General features: G+C 37.8%; 1 protein-coding gene across 6 annotated transcripts in view; it reads right to left on the bottom strand.

Annotated features, from left to right (window-relative positions):
• Positions 1-13,915, bottom strand: part of rbm26.S (RNA binding motif protein 26 S homeolog) — a 51,118-nt gene extending 37,203 nt beyond the window's left edge. For 2 of the 6 annotated variants that reach the window (XM_018247999.2, XM_018247998.2), the window contains exons 1-8: positions 13,578-13,915; positions 10,729-10,847; positions 8,751-8,887; positions 6,655-6,743; positions 4,122-4,268; positions 3,498-3,697; positions 2,267-2,527; positions 1,237-1,479 (exon numbers count right to left, since the gene is read on the bottom strand). In XM_018247999.2, the coding sequence (XP_018103488.1) occupies positions 1,237-1,479; positions 2,267-2,527; positions 3,498-3,697; positions 4,122-4,268; positions 6,655-6,743; positions 8,751-8,887; positions 10,729-10,847; positions 13,578-13,636 (1,255 nt within the window). In that variant the 5' untranslated portion in view covers positions 13,637-13,915. 6 annotated transcript variants of the gene reach the window in all.
• Positions 13,916-24,988: the final 11,073 nt, after the last annotated feature.

Below are 24,988 nucleotides of genomic sequence, written 5' to 3'. Positions count from 1 at the left end.
GTATCACTATGGCAACCAGATATGTTTTCTATTGGCTACTCTAACAATGAGGCAGGTATTTAGGAGGGTCCCTGGTGCTGTCCGTGATGGTTTCTTCACAGAGAATGCTGTGCTGACTGAAGAGTTAAGGTTGCCATACATGCTACAATTACGATATTTCCTGTGACCATTGGTCGTAAAAAAGAACTTTCATCCACTCTACTAACGTTAATAACTGAATCGTCAGATATGCAAGTAAAAACTAAAAGAATTCTTTAGCTATATCTGATGATTCAGCATTAACGTTACGATGTTCGGGAACCTTCAAAGGTGTCTGATCAAAATTTTCATTCCTGCCAATCGACAAGACTACGGATATCCAAGGCTTTTTACTGTTATCGGTCGCCTTGTCTGCCACCACACAAGCAACGATTATTGTACAAAACATCTTTTGTATGATAATATCGGTGCCTCTATGGCCACCTTTATTCTTATGATCAAGTTCCTGGTAGTGTTCATTGCAAAAAATTGCAACGTTGGTCAGACTGAAACATAGGATCAATTAACAAAACAAAGGAACAATTTGCGTTAATCTAAAAAGCATGCTAACGAGACAAGAAAACAGGGGCAAATTGATATGGATAAGCGCTTCTTATAAAGAAAGGCTTATCTGATGAGAGAATTTATATTGGAGTTGCCATTGTTTGAAGTATAATTCATAGATAGGAATACCCTTATTTTTCAGATAAGCATAAGCTATACAAAGTATGTACTGTTATCTAAACTAACATCTGGTCAGTATCATGTCACTTTTAATGTCTTTTCAGTAGAGAATAATTATTTGTACACCATTTTCTAACAAGTACAAGCAATATTTGTTTGAAGAAGTTCCAGCTTCAAACTATACAATATGGAGCATGTTCAAAAAACTTAAGAGAATCCTGTACGGAAAAATGATCTCACAACAAGTGGTGATAATACAATGCAGCGAGAGGCCTATTCACACATACAATACTATTTACTGATGTACCCTCTACATAGCTTGCTTTAACCTTTTAAGAGCAACATTTCTATTTGATCTGGATTAGGAATTACCACTGAAAGTGAACAAAATGCAATCCAGATAATACAGAATCTATGGAAATGGCAAGCTAGTACTTCCATGCAAGTACCACAGAGATTCTGTTGTGTAGAGTACTTAAGAGATTATTAAAGAGAAATGCCAGAACTGTATGTAGTGCTTAATTTATTAAATACCTGTGACAGGCGGAAGGCTGGGAGGAAGTGGACCAGGTGGCGGAACAGGAGGAGGTTGCAAGTTTACAGGGGGAGGTGTTAAAAGAGATGGTGGGGGAGGAAGGCCTGGTGGAGGAGGTCCTTCTAAGACAGGAGGCGGTGCCGGGAATGGTAGTATTCCAGGTAGGTTTACATCTTCGACAACAACTGGATCGCTACCATGATCAAAAGGACACATATCCCCTCTCATGCAAAATCCCTTTTCTGGAAAAAAATAAAAATAAAAGCATAATCAAAAATAATTCAAATTCAACAGATATTTAAATCATGATAACATGAGTTGGAATGCACAGAGCCAGTATCGGGCAGCAGCTCTAGACCCTGAAAGCAGGGTCGGCGCACAGGAAATTAAAAAAAGTTATCTTCCAGTGCATCCCCAGTGTTTCTGAACCAATGTGGGTGTGGTTGGGCAGCATGCCGCCCCTAAAGTTCTGCTGCCTTTCCTCAAATCCGGGCCTGCCTGAAAGGGATCAGTATGAGAGAAAATATAATACAATAACTGGTAGTAAAACATTGACTAGAAGCAAGGCATTATTCAGCATCTTTTAAATGCAATGATCTCCAACAAGTGGTTCATGACCAATGTTCCTCACCAACCAATTGGATGTTGCTTTCAGTGGGCACTAAGCAGGTGCTTAGTTTTTGAATTCCTGGTTTGGAGTCAAATCCGGGTTGCTTAAAAACCGAGTGTACTACCAAACACAGCCCCCTGTGGCTACCAGTCCAAATAGGGGCCACCAATAGCCAATCACAGCCCTTATTGGGTATTCCCGGAGAACTTGAGACCTTTTCCATGCTTGTGTTGCTCTCCTACTCTTTTAAAGTTTTAACATGGCTCACAGATAAAAAAATGTTGGGATCCCTACTTTAAATGTATGCCTATATAACCAAGATAATGAAAGAAGATCAAGCGAAGATGTTGATTTAACAGTAAACAAAACCTTTTGGATCTATGTGTAGTTACAACTACTTCTCCCATTTTAAATCATACCATCATAGTCTCTGCATCGTTTTTTCTGCATCTGTAGTCTGCCATAACTACTGTGGTCCACTTGATCTTCATGAAATTCTGGCCAGTTTTCAGCTGAGCTGTTGCCATGATGGGATGGAGTAATTACTGTAATTGTACTGCTTAGAGTTGGAACTGGAAAATGTGCAGATCCAATGTGAGGAACAGAAGATCCTGATGCATAACTGTTGTCTACTGGATCTGGTCTATCAAGATCAAACTTTGGCTTTCCAGAATCCTTGTCTGTGGAAAAATGAAACGGAAACAAACAGCATATGTAATGACAAGTTTGTCACTATAAAAATATGGCTGTCCACATGCAAATTAATAAAGAAAATAACCTGATAAATAATGCTAAAATGACAAATTGTAAATATCCTAATATTTTTACTGTACATTTATAATAAAGCTGAATAAAAACACTGATTATGGAAAAACATAAGAAATGTATTTATATAGGGTTTTTATTCCATTTAAAGGGGAAGATCATTTTTAATCAAGATTATTGCAGCATTGCACAGCATTTATTGGCGGCGCCATATTTCAAGCACACACCATTACTATGAGCTTCACCTAGGACAGCTTCTCTTCTTTTGATCAGTCAGTGGTTTTTAGGTTGTGTACATACAGCTTGGTCCTAACACCCTCTGTGATCAGGTATCCAACCATTATTACAAAACTGGCTGTTTCCTTGTGGTATCATTCTAGTGGTAACCTTTAATAAAGGGTTACCTACACCTCAATTGACACGCCAAATCTCATTGACTCAGACCCAATCAGGTCTACAATGCAATCTTCAATTGTCTTTCACCATAATTAAAATGTTACCTGAGCCATTATCTAAAAAAATATGTGGTAAGGAGAATGTACCACTGCGTTCGCCACCCCTTACACGCAAGTTAGGAAATCAATAGGGGCTGGGAGTGACACATACATGCCTTCCTTCCACAATCACAGGGGTGGCCTTTTGACCTTCAGAAATTAATTAAGCCTGAAACGGTGCCTTATGTCTGACTTAAATTTTGCACCCTGCCTTTCACATGGTAATTGGGGCCTATTGTTTTGTATGCAATGGGCCAGCCGAGATTACTGTACCAAGTGCTTATGTAGTTATGGCAAAGGTCTGAAAATTACATTTTGTATACGCTGACAATATAAAGCCTTATTTAACATTGAATTCAGAAAATAAAGTTAAGAAAGGGTTTACATGTACCTCTACTTCTTGTTCTGCTACGACTCCTGTCTCTATCACGCTGCCTCTCCTTACTCCAGCTGCGACTTCGGCTTCTGCTGTAACTGCGACTTCTACCTCTACGTCTGTTATACCGATCTCTGTACGAATCTCTCCGAGGTACATTCCTGTCATACTCCCTTTTACGAAAACGATCATCTCTCTTTCGATCATCTCTACTCCTAGATAAGGAAGCAGACAAATTACCATACCATGATGAATTTGTGTTAAATTATTTGAGGTTAACACACACTTGCACAATTTTTTCATTTCAATGCCCTCAAACTTTGTTATAAAGTGAAATTATGGAACTTTATATTGCCCCTAAAATCCTATAAGATGCAATGGTTTGTGGTACAAAGATCTGAAACAGATTTGGTAGCATATTTTTGTATCTGCTGTTGAAAAGAATGCTGTGTAAAGCATATTTGCATCATTTTAAAATGATTACTACCTTGATAAAATGCAGGCTGCAGTTAAAAGAATGAACTACCAGTACAGTGCAACATGAAATAACTTTCATTTTAAGTCATAAGCGCACAAATATATATATATTAATTAGAAACGTGCTGAAACTAAATAAAAAAATGAACTGCTGATAATTACCTTGTGTTTTTTGCATTCTGAACTTTGTTACTATTTAAACGTGGCGGTGCTGCATCTACATCCTGCTTCTGCTCTGGGAGTCCTGATCTAAAGGAATTTTGTATGGAGTTGCTTTCTCGATCGGAGTTACTTCTTTTTCTGTTTTCCCTTGTGTGACAAAATTCAGAATTATGTTTTGTCTTTTGTACTTGCTAATAATTATACACTGCTACACTAAAACTATACCTACCTTTATTTTTGCATATATGTAACACACTATTACAATCTGCAGGATATCATGCAGATCTATGAAAATAGCATTTTAGAGACCCTTCACAGGTACCTGGATCTTGCATAAAGAGGGTCCTAATCTTACCAGTACATATAGAATGCTTTGGAATAAAACAATCCTGATTTCCCAAGGCAATCTAAGATCTTTTGAGCATGTAAATAAAATATAATCAAACAGTATACATGTTTAATAACACAACACAGATAGACCAATTTTCTAAACATGGACAAAACGTTCTAAAAACAAAGTCAGTGGTTTGTTAAACTAAGGTGAGCATCCTTCACTAAACTCAGCAAGCACATTCTTTACAACACAGTATAGACCCAGAACACTTCACACATGCCCACAACTATTATTCTCCTACACTTTCAAGATAATGTAGTACCCAACAGAGACTTAAATTATAAACTAGCACTGAATATGTTTCCAAGTCATATCAAACCCTGTGTAGTAATAAACATTTTGAGGAAGTTTTTGTAGATACAAGCAGTTGATCATGCAAAAGAAAATCCAAGTGCTTTGTCTCTTATAACCTGTGCTTGTATAATGGCCCCCAATCCAGACTGACATCAATGTTTTATGGATATAGAATTACTCAAGGATTGGGCAGGTTTGAAAATTTAATCAGCCAATGCACAATGTTGGCCAGTTCAGGGTGCATTACGAAATGAGAAACTGAAGAGGAGCTGCGGCTCTGCGGGAGGTCGAGTCAGAGCATGCCCATGTTTGGCAGCCTTAAAGGAACAGTTCAGTGTAAAAATAAAAACTGGCTAAATAGATAGTCTTTGCAAAATAAAAAATGTTTTCAACCTTTAATTAGCCAAAAATGTAATGCATAAAGGCTGAAGTGACTGAATGTCTAACATAATAGCCAGAATCCAACTTCCTGCTTTTCAGCTCTCTGAGTTTGTCAGCGACTTGAAGGGGGGGGGGGGCACTAGGGAAAGAACTGTTCAGTGAGTTAGCAATTGATGCTCTGCATTCAGCTCAAATTCAAAAGCAACAGTTATGGGCCATGGCCCAAGTCACTGATTAGTTACTGCCTGGTAACCAATCAGTGGAAACTAAGAGAGCTGCAAAGCAGAAAGTAGTGTTCTGGCTATAATGTTACACATTCAGTCACTCCAGTCTTTATACATTAAATTTTTGGCTGACTAACTATATTAGAAACATTTTTAATTATGCACACCCAGTTTTTATTTTTATACTGAACAATTCCTTTAAAGGGATTCTGTCATGATTTTTATGGAGTCGTTTTAAATTCTAAATTACACTGTTTACACTGCAAATAATTCACTCTACCATGTTAAATGTCATTCCTGAACCAGCAAGTGTATTTTTTTTTAATTTATAATATTGGTGTGTAGGCGCCAACTCAGGTCATTTTGCCTGGTTGTGTGATTTCAAAAAAGAGCCACTTTAGGATGGAACTGCTTTCTGGCAGGCTGTTGTTTCTCCAACTCAAGGTAACTGAATGTGTCTCAGTGGGACTTGGCTTTTTACTACCGAGTGCTGTTCTTAGATCTACCAGGGAGCTGTTATCTGAGCTATCTGGTTACCTTCCCATTGTTCTTTTGTAAGCTGCTGCTGGGGAAAGGGAGGGGGTTGATATCACTCCAACTTGCAGTACAGCAGTAAAGAGTGACTGAAGTTTATCAGAGCACAGGTCACATGACTGGGGGCAGCTGGGAAACTTACAATAAGTCAAGCCCCATGTCAGATTTCAAAATTAAATATAAAAAAAATCTGCTCTTTTGAGAAACGGATTTCAGTGCAGAATTCACTATTAACTGCTGTGTTTTGAAAAAACCTGTTTTCCCATGACAGTATCCCTTTAAGGATACACCAAATGTAATCATCAGCTGCTGATCCATCGGTTACCGTAGAATCCATTAAGTACATTCAGAACAGAATGTTAAATTAAGGGTGGCACAAATCACTTAAAAACAGCTATACCTTAAATATTTCCTTGTGGTATGCATTAATGCTATTCCTAAATACACACGTAGTAGTAATCTAATTTGTTAAGCAGTGCTTAATTAAGAAGGGAACCAAAAATATTATAAAAATCTACAAAAGCACGGTTTTTAATAAATCCATTTCATAAATAGTTTGGTTATTTTATCTTACGTTATACAGTATTTAAATAATTTGTAAGTTAATAAACCAAACATTTTTTTCCCGGCTGAGAACAGCACACTCATGCTGTGAGTCACAGATTTAACCAGAGAATGCAAGAACTTCCAATGGTATTAATACTACCTGGTATCTTTGTGACGGGTGCTAGAAGGCTGAGGGCTTTGGTTTAATCTCCTAGGTGCCTTCTTTTCTTTTTCTTCTTCTTTGTTTACCTTAACAATGAGAACATTTGTCCAGATTTCATAAATTATAAATAAAATACAATGTTAATGTAATGTAACAGATTTATTTAATGTCACAGAAAAAAAACTGCAAGAAAGAATCAACAAAGGGTGGTCATATCAAAATCAGAGATTCTGAATGTCAAAACAGAAATCTTCATTAGCTGCTTTCTTAGTTTAGCCTCTGTTTTATCAGACCCAATTCTAATACTATAACTCAGTGATCCCCAACCAGTGGCTAGAGAGCAACATGCTGCTCACCGACCCATATGATGATGCTCACAGGGGCCTCAAAGCAGGTGCTTATTTTTAATTCCTGACTTATAGGCATGTTTTTAAAGCACAAATACCATGTAAACTACTAAACAGAGCCTTCTGCAGGCTGCTGCATGGTGCTGCTGAAAAGCCAATCTGTGCACTAATTTGTCACCCCCTATGAGCTTTTTCCATGATTGTGCTGTGCCAACTCTTTCTTTTCCCATTTGAATGTGGTTCACCGTTAAAAAATAACATTGGGCATCCCTGATATTACTATTGACGGATGACTCCGGGGGTTATTCAATGGGTCTAGAATATGCAAAGATAAGTGAAGGTCCAGGACTGGATGGTATTCATCCTAGGGTACTAAAAGGGCTAAGCTCTGGAATTGACAAACCCTTTCTTTGATGTCTAGTATGATGCCAAGAGATTGGTGAGCAACTATTCGAAATGGATCCTGTCCACAGTCTTAAAAAATGTAGGCCTGTTAGTTTGACATAAAGTGGCAGGAAAGTTCATTGAACAATAGGTCACCCCTTCAGACTTAAGGAACTGAACTTTCTTAAGCAGTGTAGGGGGTTATTCACCATGAGGGCAAGGAGGTTGTAGAATGCCTTGACAGCTGATGGTAGATACTATTAATGCCTTGGATGATTTTTTGAACAAGAATAATATCCAAGGCTATTTTGATCTTAAGATCTAGTTAGTTTATTAGAGGTATATATAGTTGATATATAGAAGTGTATAAATAGCTTGGTACGAGTGTGTGTAAATATGTGCACTTGGGTTCGTTTGGAGGGGGTTGAACTTGATGGACTTTGGTCTTTTTTTCAACCCAAATTAACTGTGACTTGCATACATTTTGCCTATTATTTTAATATGCAATTGTCTTTTTTTTTTTAAAAAACAATTTCTTCCACTCATGAAGCTAAAATCTAATATACAAAGTTACATGCTACTTTGGGTCCATAGAAGCACAATCAAAACAAATTAGCAGTCCAATCAGCAGCCCTCTCTATAAAGAAACTCCTTCATAAACAGGAGCATTTTTTCATTTTTGATATAAGGAGCATCTAATTTTACAAAAGCTCCTTAGGGGCCAGCTGCTTTGATTGTGCTTGCTCTAGAATAGAACATGACTATTTTCAATTTCAAATTTTAGCCCATTCAGTGCAAGAAATATTCTCAGCACAAACCCTATTCACTGAACTAATGTTGAAAAATGGGGCATACTGCCTCAGTATATACAAGACTTACTGTTTAAGTATTATAGGATAGGTTTATTTTTTCTTGAAAATGGGCAGAATACAAGAGGAAACCTCTTGAAGTTGATGGTCTATGGCTAACATTAATGAGTGAGCTAAATAAATATATGAGACATGTATGACAAATATATACATATAGGTGTTCTTTTAAGTTACAGATGTGACACTTATTCTGAGACTAGTCTGCGATGTAAATCCCAGAAGTAAAATGTAGATCACATGCAAGTAGTGACATTTTACAGTACATGTAACCTCAGTGCAAAAAAACATGTATGAAGGCTAACGTGGGCCAATTTCAATTGCTTGGTATGTTTCTACACATTTAAAATAAATAGGGAGGCTGTGAAGTCAAATATATAATTTATGGAAAATTTAACCAAAAAGAAAAAATTACATCACTTGTGAATAATGTACCTAATTCTAGCTGTGTGTCACCAAAACACTTTAAATAATTCAGATTTTTCATTAGAAATACCTCATCTTTCTTGATTTCTTTTTCTTGATGTTCAAATGAGTCCAATTTCACAACAGCTGTTGAGGTGCTATCAGGTTGTGGAAGATAACTCTTGGTGTTTATGGCATCAAACAGTTTGTCAACAAAGCCCTGTGTCTCTAAAATCGAAATTTGGCAAATTACTAAAAAACAATAGAATTACCATAATTTCGATAGCACTTAACTTAATAATCAGTGTATTTATCAAGTATTTGACATCCATCTCATGTTAAATACTTAAATATATACGTATAGATAATTTTTAAATTAGGAATATAAATTACTTTCTTATATTGATCATTTAATGAATATAAACACTAGAATAAATCCTGTAAAAAAGCAATCTGGAAGGCAAAGAAAGGAAATGAAGAGTGCATAGAGGCGGAAGTCAAGACTAACCCGAAAAAGTTTTTTTAAGTATATTAATAGTAAAAAGATGCGGGTTGAGAGTGTTGCTCCATTAAATAATGGTACCAGTATGGTTGTAACAGATACAGAAGCAAATGTGCTAAATCAGTTCTTTTATTCAGTGTATACAATAGAGTAGTCTGAGTTCCCAGGCTCACTTCATAGCTGCACTGATGGCTCAGCTCAATCTAGTCAGTGGCTGACTCAGGATATGATCCACAAAGCTTAAATAAAAATGAATGTAAACAAGGCTACAGGGCCTGATGGCATACACCCCGGGGTTTTAAGAGAGCTTAGTTCAGTTTTAGACCGGCCCCTATTTCTGTTCAGATCAGATTCACTTTCATCTGGTATGGTACCTATGGATTGCAGAAAAGCGTCATTCCAATATTTAAAAAGGGATTACGATCTCAGCCTGGCAATTATAGGCCAGTAAATTTGACCACTGTGGCTTATTAAGGGATCACATTAAAATTTTGTCCTAGTGAATGGCATTATGAGCAGCAATCAGCATGGCTTTATGAAGGATAGGTAATGTCAGACAAATTTGGTTGCTTTTTATGATAAGGTAAGTAAGATGCTGGACAGTGCGGGGGCAGTAGACGTGATCTATTTGGATTTTGCCAAAGCGGTCGATACAGTGCTCCACAAACGACTGCTTTCTAAACTAAGGTCTGTTGGGCTTAAAGGACAAGGAAAGTCTAAAATAGAATAAGGCTAGAAGATAGAAATGCTGTATTTTGTATACTAAACATAAGCATGAATTTACTGCACCACAAAGACTAATCAAACAAATGATTTATGCTTTCAAAGTTGGCCACAGGGGGCTGTCATCTTGTAACTTTGTTAACCATCTTTGCCTGACCCTGACCCTGCACATGCTCAGTGTGGTCTGGGCTGCTTAGGGATCATCATAGAAAAAGCTGCTTGAATTCTGCATGGCTGGTAAGGCGGGGGCTCCCCCTGCTGTTCATAAGTATGATTGTTTCCCTATTCAGCAGTTAGGGACCATCTGACAATTCCTATCCACAGCAGTAAATGAAGGGAGAATTTCACTGTGTTTAAACAGGAGACATTATTGATGTATGTAGATACAGATTAACATTGGAAAATACATCACCATCCACATTTGTCTTAGTATAGTTTTTACTTTTAAGTGTATGAAGTGACACTGCTAATAATTTTTGCCTGTATGTGCTAGTTATGCAAATTAAAAGATAAGAAATTTCCAACCAAAAAATTTGGTTACACCGAATGTACTCCTGTCTGGCCACTATAAAAGTTAACACATTCATGCAACAGTTTTGCTCCCTCTGCTTAGTTGCACGGCCATCAGAAAGATGCCCAACTACATTTGAAAGGTGGGCAGCTGCTGCAGTCTACTGAAAGCACAATGAAAGAGTTCAGTTACAGGGCTGCTTACCCTCTAGGATGGTTAAAAGAGTGAAGTACAAAAATATACATTTCTTGCATTTTTTTTATTCTTTAGTTCTGTAATAGTTATAAGAACACATACATTAACTCAGTTCTTTTTTTCTCCCTATGAGTTTACCTTTTTGTAGAAATACATCAAGTTGGTCAATGCATAAAGCATTTAGCTCTCGGTCACTTTTGTCTTTCTTCACTAATGCAAGTACATATTTTGCAAGAGCTGATGGGTCAGCATCACAACTATAATAGAAAAAATAAATGTAAGAAGTGCAAATTATTAAAAAGGACAAAACCAAATAATACTGTAAACATACTATTTAGAATACAGCACTCTAAACAATTATAATATATATTTGTTTTCTCAGTCCACTTGGAGTTCCTTTACAAGTGATATATTTTGTAAAGAGAAATCCAGATATAAATTTCTGGACAACTTAACCTTGATTTTCAGCAATACTTGTAGAAAAAATTGGAACACAAAATTCAGAAATTACCCAATTTAAAGGAGATATATAGGATAAATGAAAAAAAAAAAAAAAACGAATTCTATAGGCAATTATGAGTAATATATGGTGTTGCTTTTACATGATGCTAAAAATTATTATTATCTTTAAAAACAGCCTTCCCTATCAGGTCCTGCTAGCTGCTGATTGGTTCCTGTCCTGCAGTGCAGTGAGCGGAGAGCAGCTGGCTCCCCTGCACAGCCTGGGAATTCAGGGAGCAGGAAGTGGAAGAGAAGGGTTGGATTTAGGGTTTTTGCAGAAATATTCAAAAAATTAGCCTGAAACTACTTTTTTAAGCAAAATTCTTCTATATCTAAATGAGTATAATGCACTGGTACATTCTTATTTTTTACACAAAATGTCTCCTTTAAGTACTGTTATATTAACATTACTGGAAAATAAAATTTTAATTAAGTGCAAAGGTTAAACTGCAATGAGAAAATTATCCGTGGACAGATTATGAATGTGAGCTACCTGAATGTGGCCACATGCTGCTGAATATCAGAATACCTGACCTTGTGCTGATCAGTCAGATTAAATAGAGGTAAAGGCTCTTGCATTGCATGGCTACATGCGTATATGCCATAGTTGAAGGAAAACTCAACACCTACATGAAACATTCCAATCCCCCAAAACTTAAAGGGGTTGTTCAGTTTTGAGTTAATTTTAAGTATGATGTAGAGAGTGATATTCTGAGACAATTTGCAATTGGTTTTCATTTTTTATTATTTGTGGTCTTTTTTTTTTAGTTATTTAGCGGCTCTACAGTATGCAATTTCAGCAATCTGGTTGCTAAGGTCCAAATTACTCTAGTAACCATGTGCTGACTTGAATAAGATACTGGAATATGAATAGGAGAGGGCCTGAAAAGAAATATAAGTAATAAAAAGTAGCAATAACAACAAATCTGTAGCTTTACAGAGCATTTGTGTTTAGATAGGGTCAGTGACCCACATTTGGAAGCTGGAAAAAGTCAGAAGAAAAAGGCAAATTCAAAAACTATAAAAAAAAATAATAATAATGAAGACCAATTGAAAAAATGCTTAGAATTGCCCATTCTATAACATACTAAAAGTTAACTTAAAGATGAACCTCCCCTTTAATGCTTCCATGTCCTGCTTTTATCTTCTCTCCCTCCCCCCACTTCCCATATCCAACTAGGGGGCTCAAAGCATCTTTCTGCTGCTTTGTAGGGTTGGGAAAAACACTAGACATAGAAACAGTGAGTTCAGCAATTCCCTTGCAGCCTCGCCTACAGTAAACCGGTAATCCATCAGGAACATAGATAGTGAAATTGCTGTAATGCTAAATGTTTGGCACTTGGCTGAAGCAATGCAATGGTTGTCACCCATGCACTTGTTTATGTTTTCGCCAATCATCACGGATGTGTTCAGACCTACCTGCATTTTTTTCTGGGAAACAAATTTGCATCATTTATAAACAGTGACCTACGTTCAGTCAATCTTTGCACAATGAAACAAGCAAATCTTCAATATACACCAAAGACAACTTTCAATGCAGGCCCGGACTGGCAATCTGTGGGTTTTGGCAAATGCCAGAGGGGCTGCTATAAGGTCCCGTAGAAAGTCACTATTTAGTGGGCTGGTGGGGGCTGTTTGGGCCTCTAAGTGGGCTGTTTGGGCCTCTGTGTAGCCGAAATGCCAGGGCCTATTTTAATTCTCAGTCCGGAACTATTTCAATGGTTGTGGGAGTATTTGCAACTAAAACACTGCTGAAACAGAAATCAGTAGCCTTCCTGGTGTGTTCATGAACTGTTACTGCTACAGGAGTCAATAGCAAGTTTTTTTAGTCAGCAATTTCCAGCTCTTGTTATGTAATGGTGCACGTGTCCGGTGGTCCACAAGCCAGCCCAGTCAATTTAAATCCAGTATATGACACAGCTCCATACAACGGCAATTTAAAAGGCCTTTATTCAGCTCATGGCTTTAGATCTGTAACATTACAACGTTTCAGGCCTATATCCAGCCCTTTTTCAAGCCCGAAACATTGTAATGTTACAGATCTAAAGCCATGAGCTGAATAAAGGCTTTTTAAATCACAGTTCATGGAGCTGTGTCATATACTGGATTTCTACTGCTACAGGAGTGAAAACCAGCAGTGCACAGACTTTATACATTGCACAAAAATGAATGGAAATGCCCTTTAAAATCAAGCCTGTTCTCAGAGCTATAACCAATAACACGCAAAGTCGACTGCAAAGTCGTAAATCACGTTTAGTAAGAGGGATGGCGGTCTTTCACCTTCTAAGATACAAGTTCCAGAATCCAGACAGCGTGGTAATTGCTGATCAAGTCCAGGGGCGCCCGGACACTCAATCTAAGAACCCCAATAAAATGCCTTGCCTGCACCGACTGGGCCTTACATAGACAGAAGCCCCGCAACAACCAGCCCCACACACCCACCGCTTGTTGCAAACTACATCTCCCAGTCCCCCAAATATACTTACATCGGCTCTAGAGTCTTTGACAACCAATGTTTCAACGCCTCAAAATCCTCTATGATCATGTCTGCGACTTCCCCGGACAGATGTTAGACGCGGCAGCAAGATGACTCCGAATTCTGCCGCTACTCCGCCCTTGCTGAACTCACTCTGTCTATCGCTGCGGAAGAATGGATTTCTTTTTAAATCAAACTGGATTCCGTTAAAAACCATAAAACATATACGTAAAAAAAAAAAGTTATTACACCATCGGATTCGACCATGAAATGCAGCACTACAACATGGCGACGGTCTACAAGCACGGCATTACGGAGGACGTCGACCGTCCTCACGCAGGCAAAACAATGGCGACGCGCAAGCTACCTAAGTTCGACTTCCTTGGCAACCCACTACAGGCCACGCCCCTCACTCAGTAATAAATAAATAAAACTCCTATTGAATATGTTTGTCTTTTGGTTGAATTAAAAAAATACATAATTCTCCTGTTTGGTATTTTATAGATTTTAGGTATAACTAATAACTAGAGTTGCCACATGTTCGTTTTTGACCCGAACAGTTTGGCCTATTCGGGTCTGAACTTTCTCTTTGGTATTTGTTTTAGCCTTATGAAACCCGAACAATAGTCTGGCCAATACTGTACATAAAAAGCATTGAAATACTAAGATACTCACCTTTCTTATTATAACAGGTACAAAAAAAGCAAATCAATTAAAAATAAGAATGTTTTTTTCTAAATTAGCATTGCTGTATTTCAGAGCTTTCTGGATAACTGATTTCTGTATAATAGATCTCATACCTGTAATTAAAGAATTGGGCTTAATCAACAAGCAGAATATAGCTAGAGATACTAGCTACCTACCTGTGCGGTTTTGAACCGGGAATCGACACTTTAAAACATTGGATAGAAATCCAGCCAGATGCATCGAAGTGATGCAATAACCTTGCCCTGGTGGTAAGCCTCTGATGAAGTCGCTAAGCGACGAAACGCGTTAGGCACAGCAAGCTGACATCACAACCAAGCGCCCAGGAAGTAACAAGTGAAACAGCATGTGAAGGAAACGCCGGTCGGGACTAGGGTTGCCACCTTTACTGAAAATAATAACTGGCCAATGGGGGGCGGGTACAAAAAGGAGGTGGTCCATGACACGAAAAGGGGCAGAGCTACGCAGCATACCGCAAAATGGGGCGGAGCAACATCGCGGCGATGTCAAGAACACTGCAAAAAAGGTAAGTTCTGGGCGAAATTGGAGGCAGGCTGAGGGCTTTTTTTTAAAGGGTATTACAAATTACCGGCAACTGCATTGCCAGTAAATTTGCAATACCGGCCCCCGCCTTGGCAGGTGTTTTACTGGCTAGGCCGGTTAAATACTGGCCGGGTGGCAACCCTAGTCGGGACCTGAACCACAAATCACTAAGGATATCTACAAAAACTGGGACGATACGGAGAGAGATGTCTTGCCTGTTTTAATCCACTTAAATGTGAGTGCAACCAATTGGTTTTTATTGTAAAATAAAGAAGTTTTTACACTATCTGCGCTTTCTAACTTCCCCTAGCAAGAAGGATCAATCAAAAGCTTTGATATGCACAAAATAATCTGAACGTTTGTAAGTACCTACTTTAAGCAAACACACGTAGTGAAGTGTAAAGAGTTAGTTGTACTAAAGGTCAAATGAAACCATACGGGGCTGTGGAACTATAACTCTCTAACTAAATACTACACTATATTATCTATTTTTTCCTTTTTTCTCCATATTTTTTCCCCCGAGCTTTGATTAGCGCTGACCTATTTGAACTTCGGATTGCTGTCATAACTCCACTAACATCATTGTCCGACCTCTGATGTCATCATGCCTGTTCCTACTTCACTGCCTGCCCCACCCACAATGTTATCTGCCCCGCCCCCCATGTTCGGGTTGAGCCATCAGCAAAGGTGGAAACCCTACTAATAACAGTAGCCTTGAAACATTTGGCTGCACATATTTAACAAAAACACCCTCAAATGGCAGCTTCAAGAATAAGGGCTCTTACTTTGGTTTGAGACAAAGTTTTGAACTCACTGTCACCTCAGTTTTATGTGTTCCATGTTTTTTAAATAATTTTCTTGCGCTTGTTCAAAGACACCAACTTGCGGAAGCTGCTCATGGGGTCAGTGATGTTTATGCTTGATGGACATTCTAAAGACTATAGAACTCAGAACTAAAAAAAAACCCACATACTAAGGGCAGAGACACACGCTCAGATTCGGAAGAGATGTAGTAACCTGGCGATAAATTGCCTCTTCTTCGTGGCGACTAATCTCCCCGAACTGCCTCCCGCCGGCTAGAATGTTTTCCAAAGTCGCCCGAAGCTTACTTGTGAGCCAACTTCGAGCAACTTCGGAAAACTAAGTGCACCGATTGCCATTCCGCCAGCGATTTACATTGTACTGCACAATAGAGTAGTGCTGTACATGGTTGAAGATCACTTGTTGGAAGTGCTGGGTGCTTTACTGGAAGGCCCTTCCCTTGCACAGAGTCATGAATGCATACAATATAAAATCCAGAAGCACACCAATGAGTTGAGCCCTTTTTGTGGATACATATGGGCTTAATAAAACACAGACTTCAGTAAGCAACTCATTGGTGTGCTTCTGGATTTTATATCATAGGAGATTTCCATTGTAGCCGACGGGAGGCAGTTCAGTGAGATTATTGGCCCCGAAGAAGAGGAGATTTGTCATTGAGCGACTAATCTCCCCAAATCTGAGCGCGTATCTCTGCCCTTAGGCTAGGGCCACACTAAACAAGTTCTACCCACTGCTCCTCTTCTCTTCTGCTGCACTGGTGTTGTGCAAAATCTCACATTTCGGCACCAATATCCACCTCTTCTGTCTGCACCCTTGCAGAGATGATTCTGGGTGCAGACAGCAGAAGAGAAGCAGTGGAGGAGCAGATTCTCAGCCATGCGTTTCTCCACAAGCTGAGATCTGTGTCGTGTGGCCATAACCTTAGGTAGGGTTGCCACCTTTTCTGGAATAAAATACCGGCCTTCCTATATATATATATATATATATATATATATATATATATATATATATATATATATATATATATATCTTTTCTCCCCATTAATAACATTGGGACCAACCATCATTTTTACCGGCCAGGCCGGTAAAATACCTACCATGTGGCAACCCTAACCTTAGGTGAGTTTAAAAACACAAATAAAAAGCAATATATGTGTTTTTACATGCTCATCTTGCGTTTGTTTGCATAAGAGCACCAGCATTTTATGACTAAAACTGTGAGGCTCCCACTATTCCATTACTTATTGTTGCCCCAAGTATTTCATGACACGCTGTGACACCTGCAATTCATGATGGACACAGTGTGTGGCCTCCAATATTTTATGATGGTCAGACCCAGCCAACAGTAGAGCTTAGCAAACACTGATCCAATGAATACTGTTCATCTCCAGACAGCTGCTGGTTATAACTTCAATGTATTAAATTGGCAAATCAAGAAACAGCAAGAAGCAGAATACCTGCTATTCAGTCTTTATTGTGCATTCCACACGACATGTTTAGGGCAGCAAGGGCCCTTTCTCAAGTGTGTACAAGCCAAAGTGAAAGTGTGCTTTAAAGTGTCATGCAGGAAGTCCCACCAATCCATCAAAAAATTATTTTGAACCACAGTTAACCCTTACCACAGGGAGGTACAATAATCAAATTACAATAATCAATTACAATAAGAACACAAGCAGTGTATGAAATATAAAAATAAATAGATATAAGTTATTTAAAAGTCCAGGATATCATAAAAGTTTGTGTAGCTGTGCAAATTCCCGATTCAATCCGTAGTGTCAAAACCCCATAACCATTAAAATGCGATCGTCTGAAGCAATTTCCTCATGAAATAGTTGAGACAAACTACACATAAATAAGTATAAAAGCCAAATTACTTGTAGAAACTGCTCAAAAAGAGCCTACCTAAAGGTTACCTTGTTTCAACTGCCTATACATACAAAGTATTCTAATTACAAGCTGTAATCAATATCTGTGAAAAAAGAGATACATAAACAGTTTAGCTATAAGAAAGGAGATAAGCTCCAAGAGTCATTCAAGCCTGCAGGAGCCATTGTATTCATTCTTTTTATACAGTACGCTTCCCGTTGTCCAAGGGATTTTCTTATATCACCTCCCCTTTTAGGTTGTGTTATTCTTTCTAATACCAGCCATCTAAACTGGCTTACATTATGGCCCTGATTATGAAAATGTCTCGAGACAGGTGTGTCAGTTGCTGTACTAGTTTTATAGTTCCTTATGTTATTCCTGTGTTCTTTAATTCGCTCCTTAACCATTCTGATGGTCTGTCCTATATATGCCATGCCACAAGGGCATTTCAGCATATATACTACGAATTTTGTCTCACAAGTGAAAACATTTTTTATCCTTATAGGAGTTCCCTTCGTAGGATGGTTAACCGTACTGCTTTTTATTATTGAAGAGCAGCACACACAACTGAGGCATGGAAAGGTGCCTTTTCTTAAGGTTTTAACAAGTTTAGTATCTTTTTGATAAACATCAGAAGGATTTAGTATATCTCTCAATGATTTGCCCCTTTTGTAACAGAACAACGGTGGTTTTTTAAAAAGGCCCCCATATTGTTTGTCTTGTCCCAGGATAGGCCAGTATTGTTTCATGATTTTCTCAATGCATTTACTTTGTTTTCCATATTTCGTAACAAAAGGTACCCTATCCATATCTTTTTTCACTTTCCCTTTTGTATGTAATAACTCCTCCCAATCTAATTGATTCACCTCTTCCTCAAGAGGTGCCAATTTTTTCTTTTTGTAACCTCTATTGAGGAATTTATTGGTGATATTCCGCATTGAGGACTGAAATTGTTCATAATCCGCCTTGCTCTTATGTATTGTCCCTTCGGAATAGCATCAATAATACGTGGATTATGGAAACTGCCACAGGAGAGGAGAGTATTACGGTCGGTAGGTTTGGAAAACATTTGTGTCAGAACACAGTTTTATGTTAACATCCAAAAACTAATAGAAGTAGCAGAAATCTCACAAGTAAATTTAATAGTGGGGTGTTTTCCATTTGCAATGTATAAAAATAGGGGTGTGGAAGCACTCTAAAGGCTAAGTAATAGTATATTTAAGTATAAAGGAAGTGCTAGTTTTAATGCACATTCCCTGGGCCCCTGTCTCAAAAGTAAGTTTACAAAACAGGGGTTTTTAGTTACAAAGTTATGATCATAAAGTTGAAAAGCCACCATACCACGTCAAGGTACATTTTGTACATTGTTTTTCATTTGCCTCATCAATCATTTGATGGAACAAACCTTCTGTTCCTTTCCATAAGATTAGAACGTCATCCACATATCTCCAATATTTAATAATATGACTGCTGTATGGGCCTTTTATGAACAGTTTCTGTTCCAAATGTGATAAGACTCTCAGACTACCAAGTCTACCAAGAACTGAACTGTTACCTGACTATCTGGGACTTTCTTCCCTAATTATAACACTGGTATCCGGCACAATTTTTACTGGCTAGGCAGGTAATTTACCAGCCAGATGGCAACCATAATGGCAGCCTGTCCTGCAGAAAATTACCTCCTGCTAGTGTTCTTTTTAAAGGGATACGGTCATGGAAAAACATGTTTTTTTCAAAACGCATCAGTTAATAGTGCTGCTCCAGCAGAATTCTGCACTGAAATCCATTTCTCAAAAGAGCAAACAGATTCTTTTTTATATTCAATTTTGAAATCTGACATGGGGCTAGATATTGTTTCCCAGCTGCCCCATTCATCGCAACACTTCGCCAGGCGAAAATTCGCTCAGACAATGCTAATTTACTAAAACACTGGTGAATTTTCGCTAGAGTTACTTCGGCAATCAAAGGCGAAGATTGGCTAGCGTTCAATTATGCCTAGCGAAACTTCGTTAGAGGTCTTCACTCAGGCTAATTTGTATATGGCTGGAAATTCTAAAGTTGCATGGACATATATGTTGCAGCAAATACATTACATTACACAAGTCAAGGGAACCTTAATAAAGAAAATAGAGTTGTTATATTGCCCTACACATGAGCCCACTGTATAATTTATGTTCCATATGTTAGAAAATGTATGGGGGAACCCGGTTACCCAAAAAAAATCTCAAGGACTTTTGCAGGCTATCACAAAAAAGGAAAAGACGCCAGCGTTTTTTTGTGACTTAGAAACTTTTTCCACTAAAAATATGATGTAAGTAACAGAGGATTGAGGAAGATCTATGCACTCCAACGCACTTCTCCTGGTCTGAGCTGGCAAAGGCAAGTCTGGCGAAAGAGGTAATGTTCAGTAAAATCCGCATCTTAGTGAATTTGCGGAGTAACGTCAATTCGCCAGAACGTAAATTCTCTATCGCTAGCGAAGTGCCTGAAAGCGATAACGCTGTGAATCTTCGCCAGCGTTAGTCACTTCGCCCTTTAGTAAATCTGCCCCCTGGAGGGAGGAGGAGCATTGTGTGGGAATTAGTTTAAAAGCTGTACACTAAGCAGTGGTTATTTACACTTGAGAATATATCTATGGGATCTGAAACATGCTGAGTAATAAAAAGTAGCAGCACAGTTCTACAGTCCGCGTGACTCCCTTCGTTACTTCTAATTAAGTGCACAAGAAGTGCATATAAATAAATATATTTGCCAGTTGCACATACTTTGGTGCATAAGTTGCAATGTTCAATATGTTTTTTACAAACTACAGTTCTGCTGCTGTCCCCTGGATGACACCTCTACTGTCTACCGGGTGCTTATAAATTACACTCTGTTGAATGTCCGGGCAGCTGTTGTCAGTTTTACATCCCACACACCTGCTACATTGACTGCTACTTCACACTAAGCAATATATATGGACGTCTTGTTTAATTCACAACAACATCTGAAATGACTTGAATGCAATATCTGATATATGGAATATCTGTTCCTATTATATAATCATTCCATGATATAGCATATATTAATTACATCTTGCAATTTGAATTAAAAAAAACTGTCTAGAAACAAATTAATAGTGTAATTTATTAACTGCTAGAAAATGTTTAGAACAGCACTACACATTATTTGCCAAATACACTGGTTTGCCTGAATTATGTCTTAAGCTGAACAGCCAGATAAATCTTTGCTACCTATTTCAAAGTTCAGTGACCTACATTTGAAACGAAACACCAGATGAAGGCAATTTAACATTCAGTTCAATTAAAAATAGAAGTTGTTCCCTTGCAAAACTGATATGCAATCTGAGAGAGATGGATCCAACTTGAAGCAATGCGAATGTGTTCAAAATGTCAGAAGGAAGTTCAAATGTTACTTGAAACTACATGTTTAAATTGTATTTAGCCTCTGCTTAATGCTTCCTTGGTGCTACAATGGCTACCATCTATTACTAATTATGCAAATCAAAAATTATAATGAACCCATCATACAGTAGTTATCCATAATATATATTTTGCTTTGCTTTTATTACTTTATCCTATTTAGAGTACCGGTAATGTGAATTTTTTTAAACTGTAATAAATTTGATTTTATTCACAATTCGAATGGTGTGTTATTCCTGAAAAAATTAGAATGTCTAAAGTTCGATCGAATAGTCCCAACTTGAAAACTGGAATCGAATTTTTTTTTTGATGCACATTTTCTCCCATTGGAGTCTATGGGCGTAATTTTCAAAGCGAAACTTTGACAAAAATTTGGCTCAATACTACTATTAACATTTTCAAATAGTTCAAGGGATCTCTGCCATAGACTGCTACATGAACAGGTTTTAGGTGGAGAATAGTCAAATTTGAACTTTTTCCAGGGTTGAGTTGTGATAAATTTCACATTTTAATTCAAATTCAAGTTAAATTTGAATTTGTGAGTTTTGACCATGTGGGCCAATAAAAATAAACCAAGCTGCTTCAAACTGTTTCTTGCCAGCAAGCCAGTGATCTGACTTTTCCTTACTGAAACAGTGCTGTCAATATTAAATTGTTACTGTTGTCATTTATTCCCTTAGGAAGTAAATGTAGAAGCACCAGGAACCACCCTAAGTAGCTTTATACAGAAGTAAAAGTTAATAGGACAGAAGAGAAAGGCATTTAAAAAAGTCTGCGGGGACAAAAGCTGCATTTAATAAACATAAACACTATAATAAATGTTGCAAAACAGCTTTCCAGGAAGCAAAGATAGCAAATTAGAAGTGCATTGCTGCAGAGGCAAAGACTAACTCCAAAAGGTTTTTTAAGTATAGTAACAGTAAAAAGATTTGTGTTGAGAATGTTGCTTCTTTAAGTAATGATACTAATATGATTGTAAAAGATACAGAAAATGCAAATGTGTTAAATCAGTTTTTTTCTTGAGTGTATACTTCTTGAGAAGGTAAGCAGGACCTCGATTCTGGGATGGCAGTGGATGTGATTTACTTAGACTTTGCTAAATCATTTGATACAGTGCCACACAAAAGGTTACTTGCTAAATTAAGGAATGTTGTACTGGAACATTTTATTTGTACCTGGATAGAGAACTGGCTAAAAGATAGACTACAAAGAGTGGTGGTAAATGGAACATTTTCTAATTGGACCAGTGTTGTTAGTGGAGTACCGCAGGGCTCTGTACTTGGTCCCTTGCTTTTCATCTTGTTTATTAATGACCTGGAGGTGGGCATTGAAAGTACTGTTTCTATTTTTGCATATGATACTAAATTGTGCAGAACTATAGGTTACATGCAGGATGCTGCCACTTTGCAGAGTGATCTGTCTAAGTTGGAAAACTAGGCAGCAAACTGGAAAATGAGGTTCAATGTTGATAAATGTAATTGGTAAATGCACTTTGGCAAAAATAATATAAATGCAAGTTATACACTAAATGGCAGTGTGTTGGGAGTTTCCTTAAACGAGAAAGATCTAGGGGTTTTTGTAGATAACAAGTTGTCTAATTCTGGGCAGCGTCATTTTGTGGCTACTAAAGCAAATACAGTTCTGTCTTGCATAAAAAAGGGCATTAACTCAAGGGATAAAAACATAATTATGCCTCTTTATAGGTCCCTGGTGAGGCCTCATCTGGAGTATGCAGTGCAGTTTTGGACTCCAGTCCTTAATAGGGATATAAATGAGCTGGAGAGAGTGCAGAGATGTGCAACTAAATTGGTTAGAGGGATGTCAAGGTTGGGGTTGTTTTCTATGGAAAAAAGGTACTTGCGAGGGGACATGATTACACTTTACAAGTACATTAAATGACATTATAGACAAATAGCAGGGGACCTTTTCACCCATAAAGTGGATCACCGTACCAGAGGCCACCCCTTTAGACTAGAAGAAAAGAACTTTCATTTGAAGCAACGTAGGGGGTTCTTCACAGTCAGGACAGTGAGGTTGTGGAATGCACTTCCGGGTGATGTTGTGATGGCTGATTCAGTTTATGCCTTTAAGAGTGGCTTGGATGATTTTTTGGACAGACATAATATCAAATGCTATTGTGATACTAAACTCTTTAGTTAGTATAGGTATGGGTATATATAATTTATGTGAAAGTAGGGAGGGGTGTGTGTATGGATGCTGGGTTTTCAATTGGAGGGTTGAACTTGATGGACTTTGTTTTTTTTCAACCCAATTTAACTATATAACTATGTAACTAATGTGAACAATGCGCCACGGCCAGATAGAGTTCATCATCGTACTAGGAGAGCCTAGTTTAGTTTTAGACCAACCTCTGATTTACTCAGATTCACTTTCATCTGGTGGGCAAATTATTTGAAGGCTTGTTAAGGGATCACATTCAAAATGTTGTCCTGGTGAATGGCATTATGATCAGTAATCAACGTGATAGATAGATCATGTCAGACTAATTTCATTGCTTTTTAAGAGGATTTAAGTAAGGTGCTGGACAGCGGGGTAGCAATGTGATCTATTTAGATTTTGCCATTGCGTTTGATACAATGCCCCACAAGTGACTGCTTTCTAAACTAGGAGCTGAATGAAGTTGTTTGCACATGGATAGGACATTGGCTACAGTATCAGGTACAGAGGGTGGTTGTTAATGGTACTTTCTCTACTTGGAGTAAGGTTTGTAGTGGGGTCCCTCAGGGCTCTGTATTGGGTCCACTTTTATTTAACATGTTCATGTAATGATTTAGGGATGGGGTCATTTCGGAAGGTTTTTTTTTTTTTACAGTCAGAGCTGTGAAGATGTTGAATTCTCTCCATGCATCACTCATACTCATCACTCATATATATACATTACATAGCTTTAAAAAGGGTTTGGATGGATTTTTAGCAAGTGAGGGATTACATGGTTATGAAAGGTACAGTAGCTCATAGTACAAGTTTATCCAGGTTTGCCATCTTGGAGTCAGGAGGGCATTTTTTTTCCCTCTGAGGCAAATTGGAAGGGCTTCAAATTTTTTTTTTTTTTTTGCTTCCTCTGGTTCAACAAGCAGTTAGGCAGGTTATAGTAGACTTAGTAAGTTGAAAAAGAATAACATCCATCAAGTTTAATATTTTAAGTCTAAATTACTATGACTACTGTATGACTGATTTCTAATGTTCCTTAAATAACTTGTTTAGCCTATACCGACCTATTTCTCTTTTTACTGCATTGACTCCCTATTCCACCACAGGTGGATTCCAGTGTGAAACACCTTTTCCCTTACTTGGTGTATTTTTTCCTTACAACGTTTAATTTCAGAGATATTAATTTCATTATGGGGCCGATTCATCAAGAGTCGAATATCGAGGGTTAATTAATTAAGTCTTAATTGGAAGTCTTATGTGGACTGACAGCCTACAAGAGGCTTTATTTGGCAGTACATCTGATACGGATACCAATAGATTCTTGTGTTACATATAGTCAATTGTTCCATACAGTGTCTACAATCTCACCTGAGATCTACAATATTCATGACTGCTGTATTTGTATGTGGTAACTTTATATGTAAACGCTGGTTGATAACACAATGTATTCCAAATATAAAGCCAGGAATATCTTGTAAATAATATTCTTATAAATGGTTAGTTCTGATGTCATCAGTTATAAACGGTGAGTTCTGATGTCATTTCTGTCATATGACTCACTGAAACTTGTGTATTTTAATAAATAAAGTACCCCCAGTTGCAAAATATGAGGATATTAGAAGTTACCTCAGAGTTCCATGACCTGTATATGGTCATGAAACTCCTCGGTAACTTATAATATCCTTATATTTTACAAGAGGGGGTACTTTATTCACTATATAATTGAATAATATCCTCTTAAATGGAGACACTGTATGGAACAATGGACTATATGTAACACAAGTATCTATTGGGATCGGTCTTATGAAACTGTTCACATTACACTCATCACTATGGCAGATTACATCCCCGTCATGTGACGTTCCCTTTAAGAACACATCACTTCCTGCAC

This window comes from Xenopus laevis, chromosome 2S (genome assembly GCF_017654675.1).
Source record: "Xenopus laevis strain J_2021 chromosome 2S, Xenopus_laevis_v10.1, whole genome shotgun sequence".
Taxonomy (NCBI): Eukaryota; Metazoa; Chordata; class Amphibia; order Anura; family Pipidae; genus Xenopus; species Xenopus laevis.
This window is presented reverse-complemented; position numbering and strand designations above follow the sequence as displayed.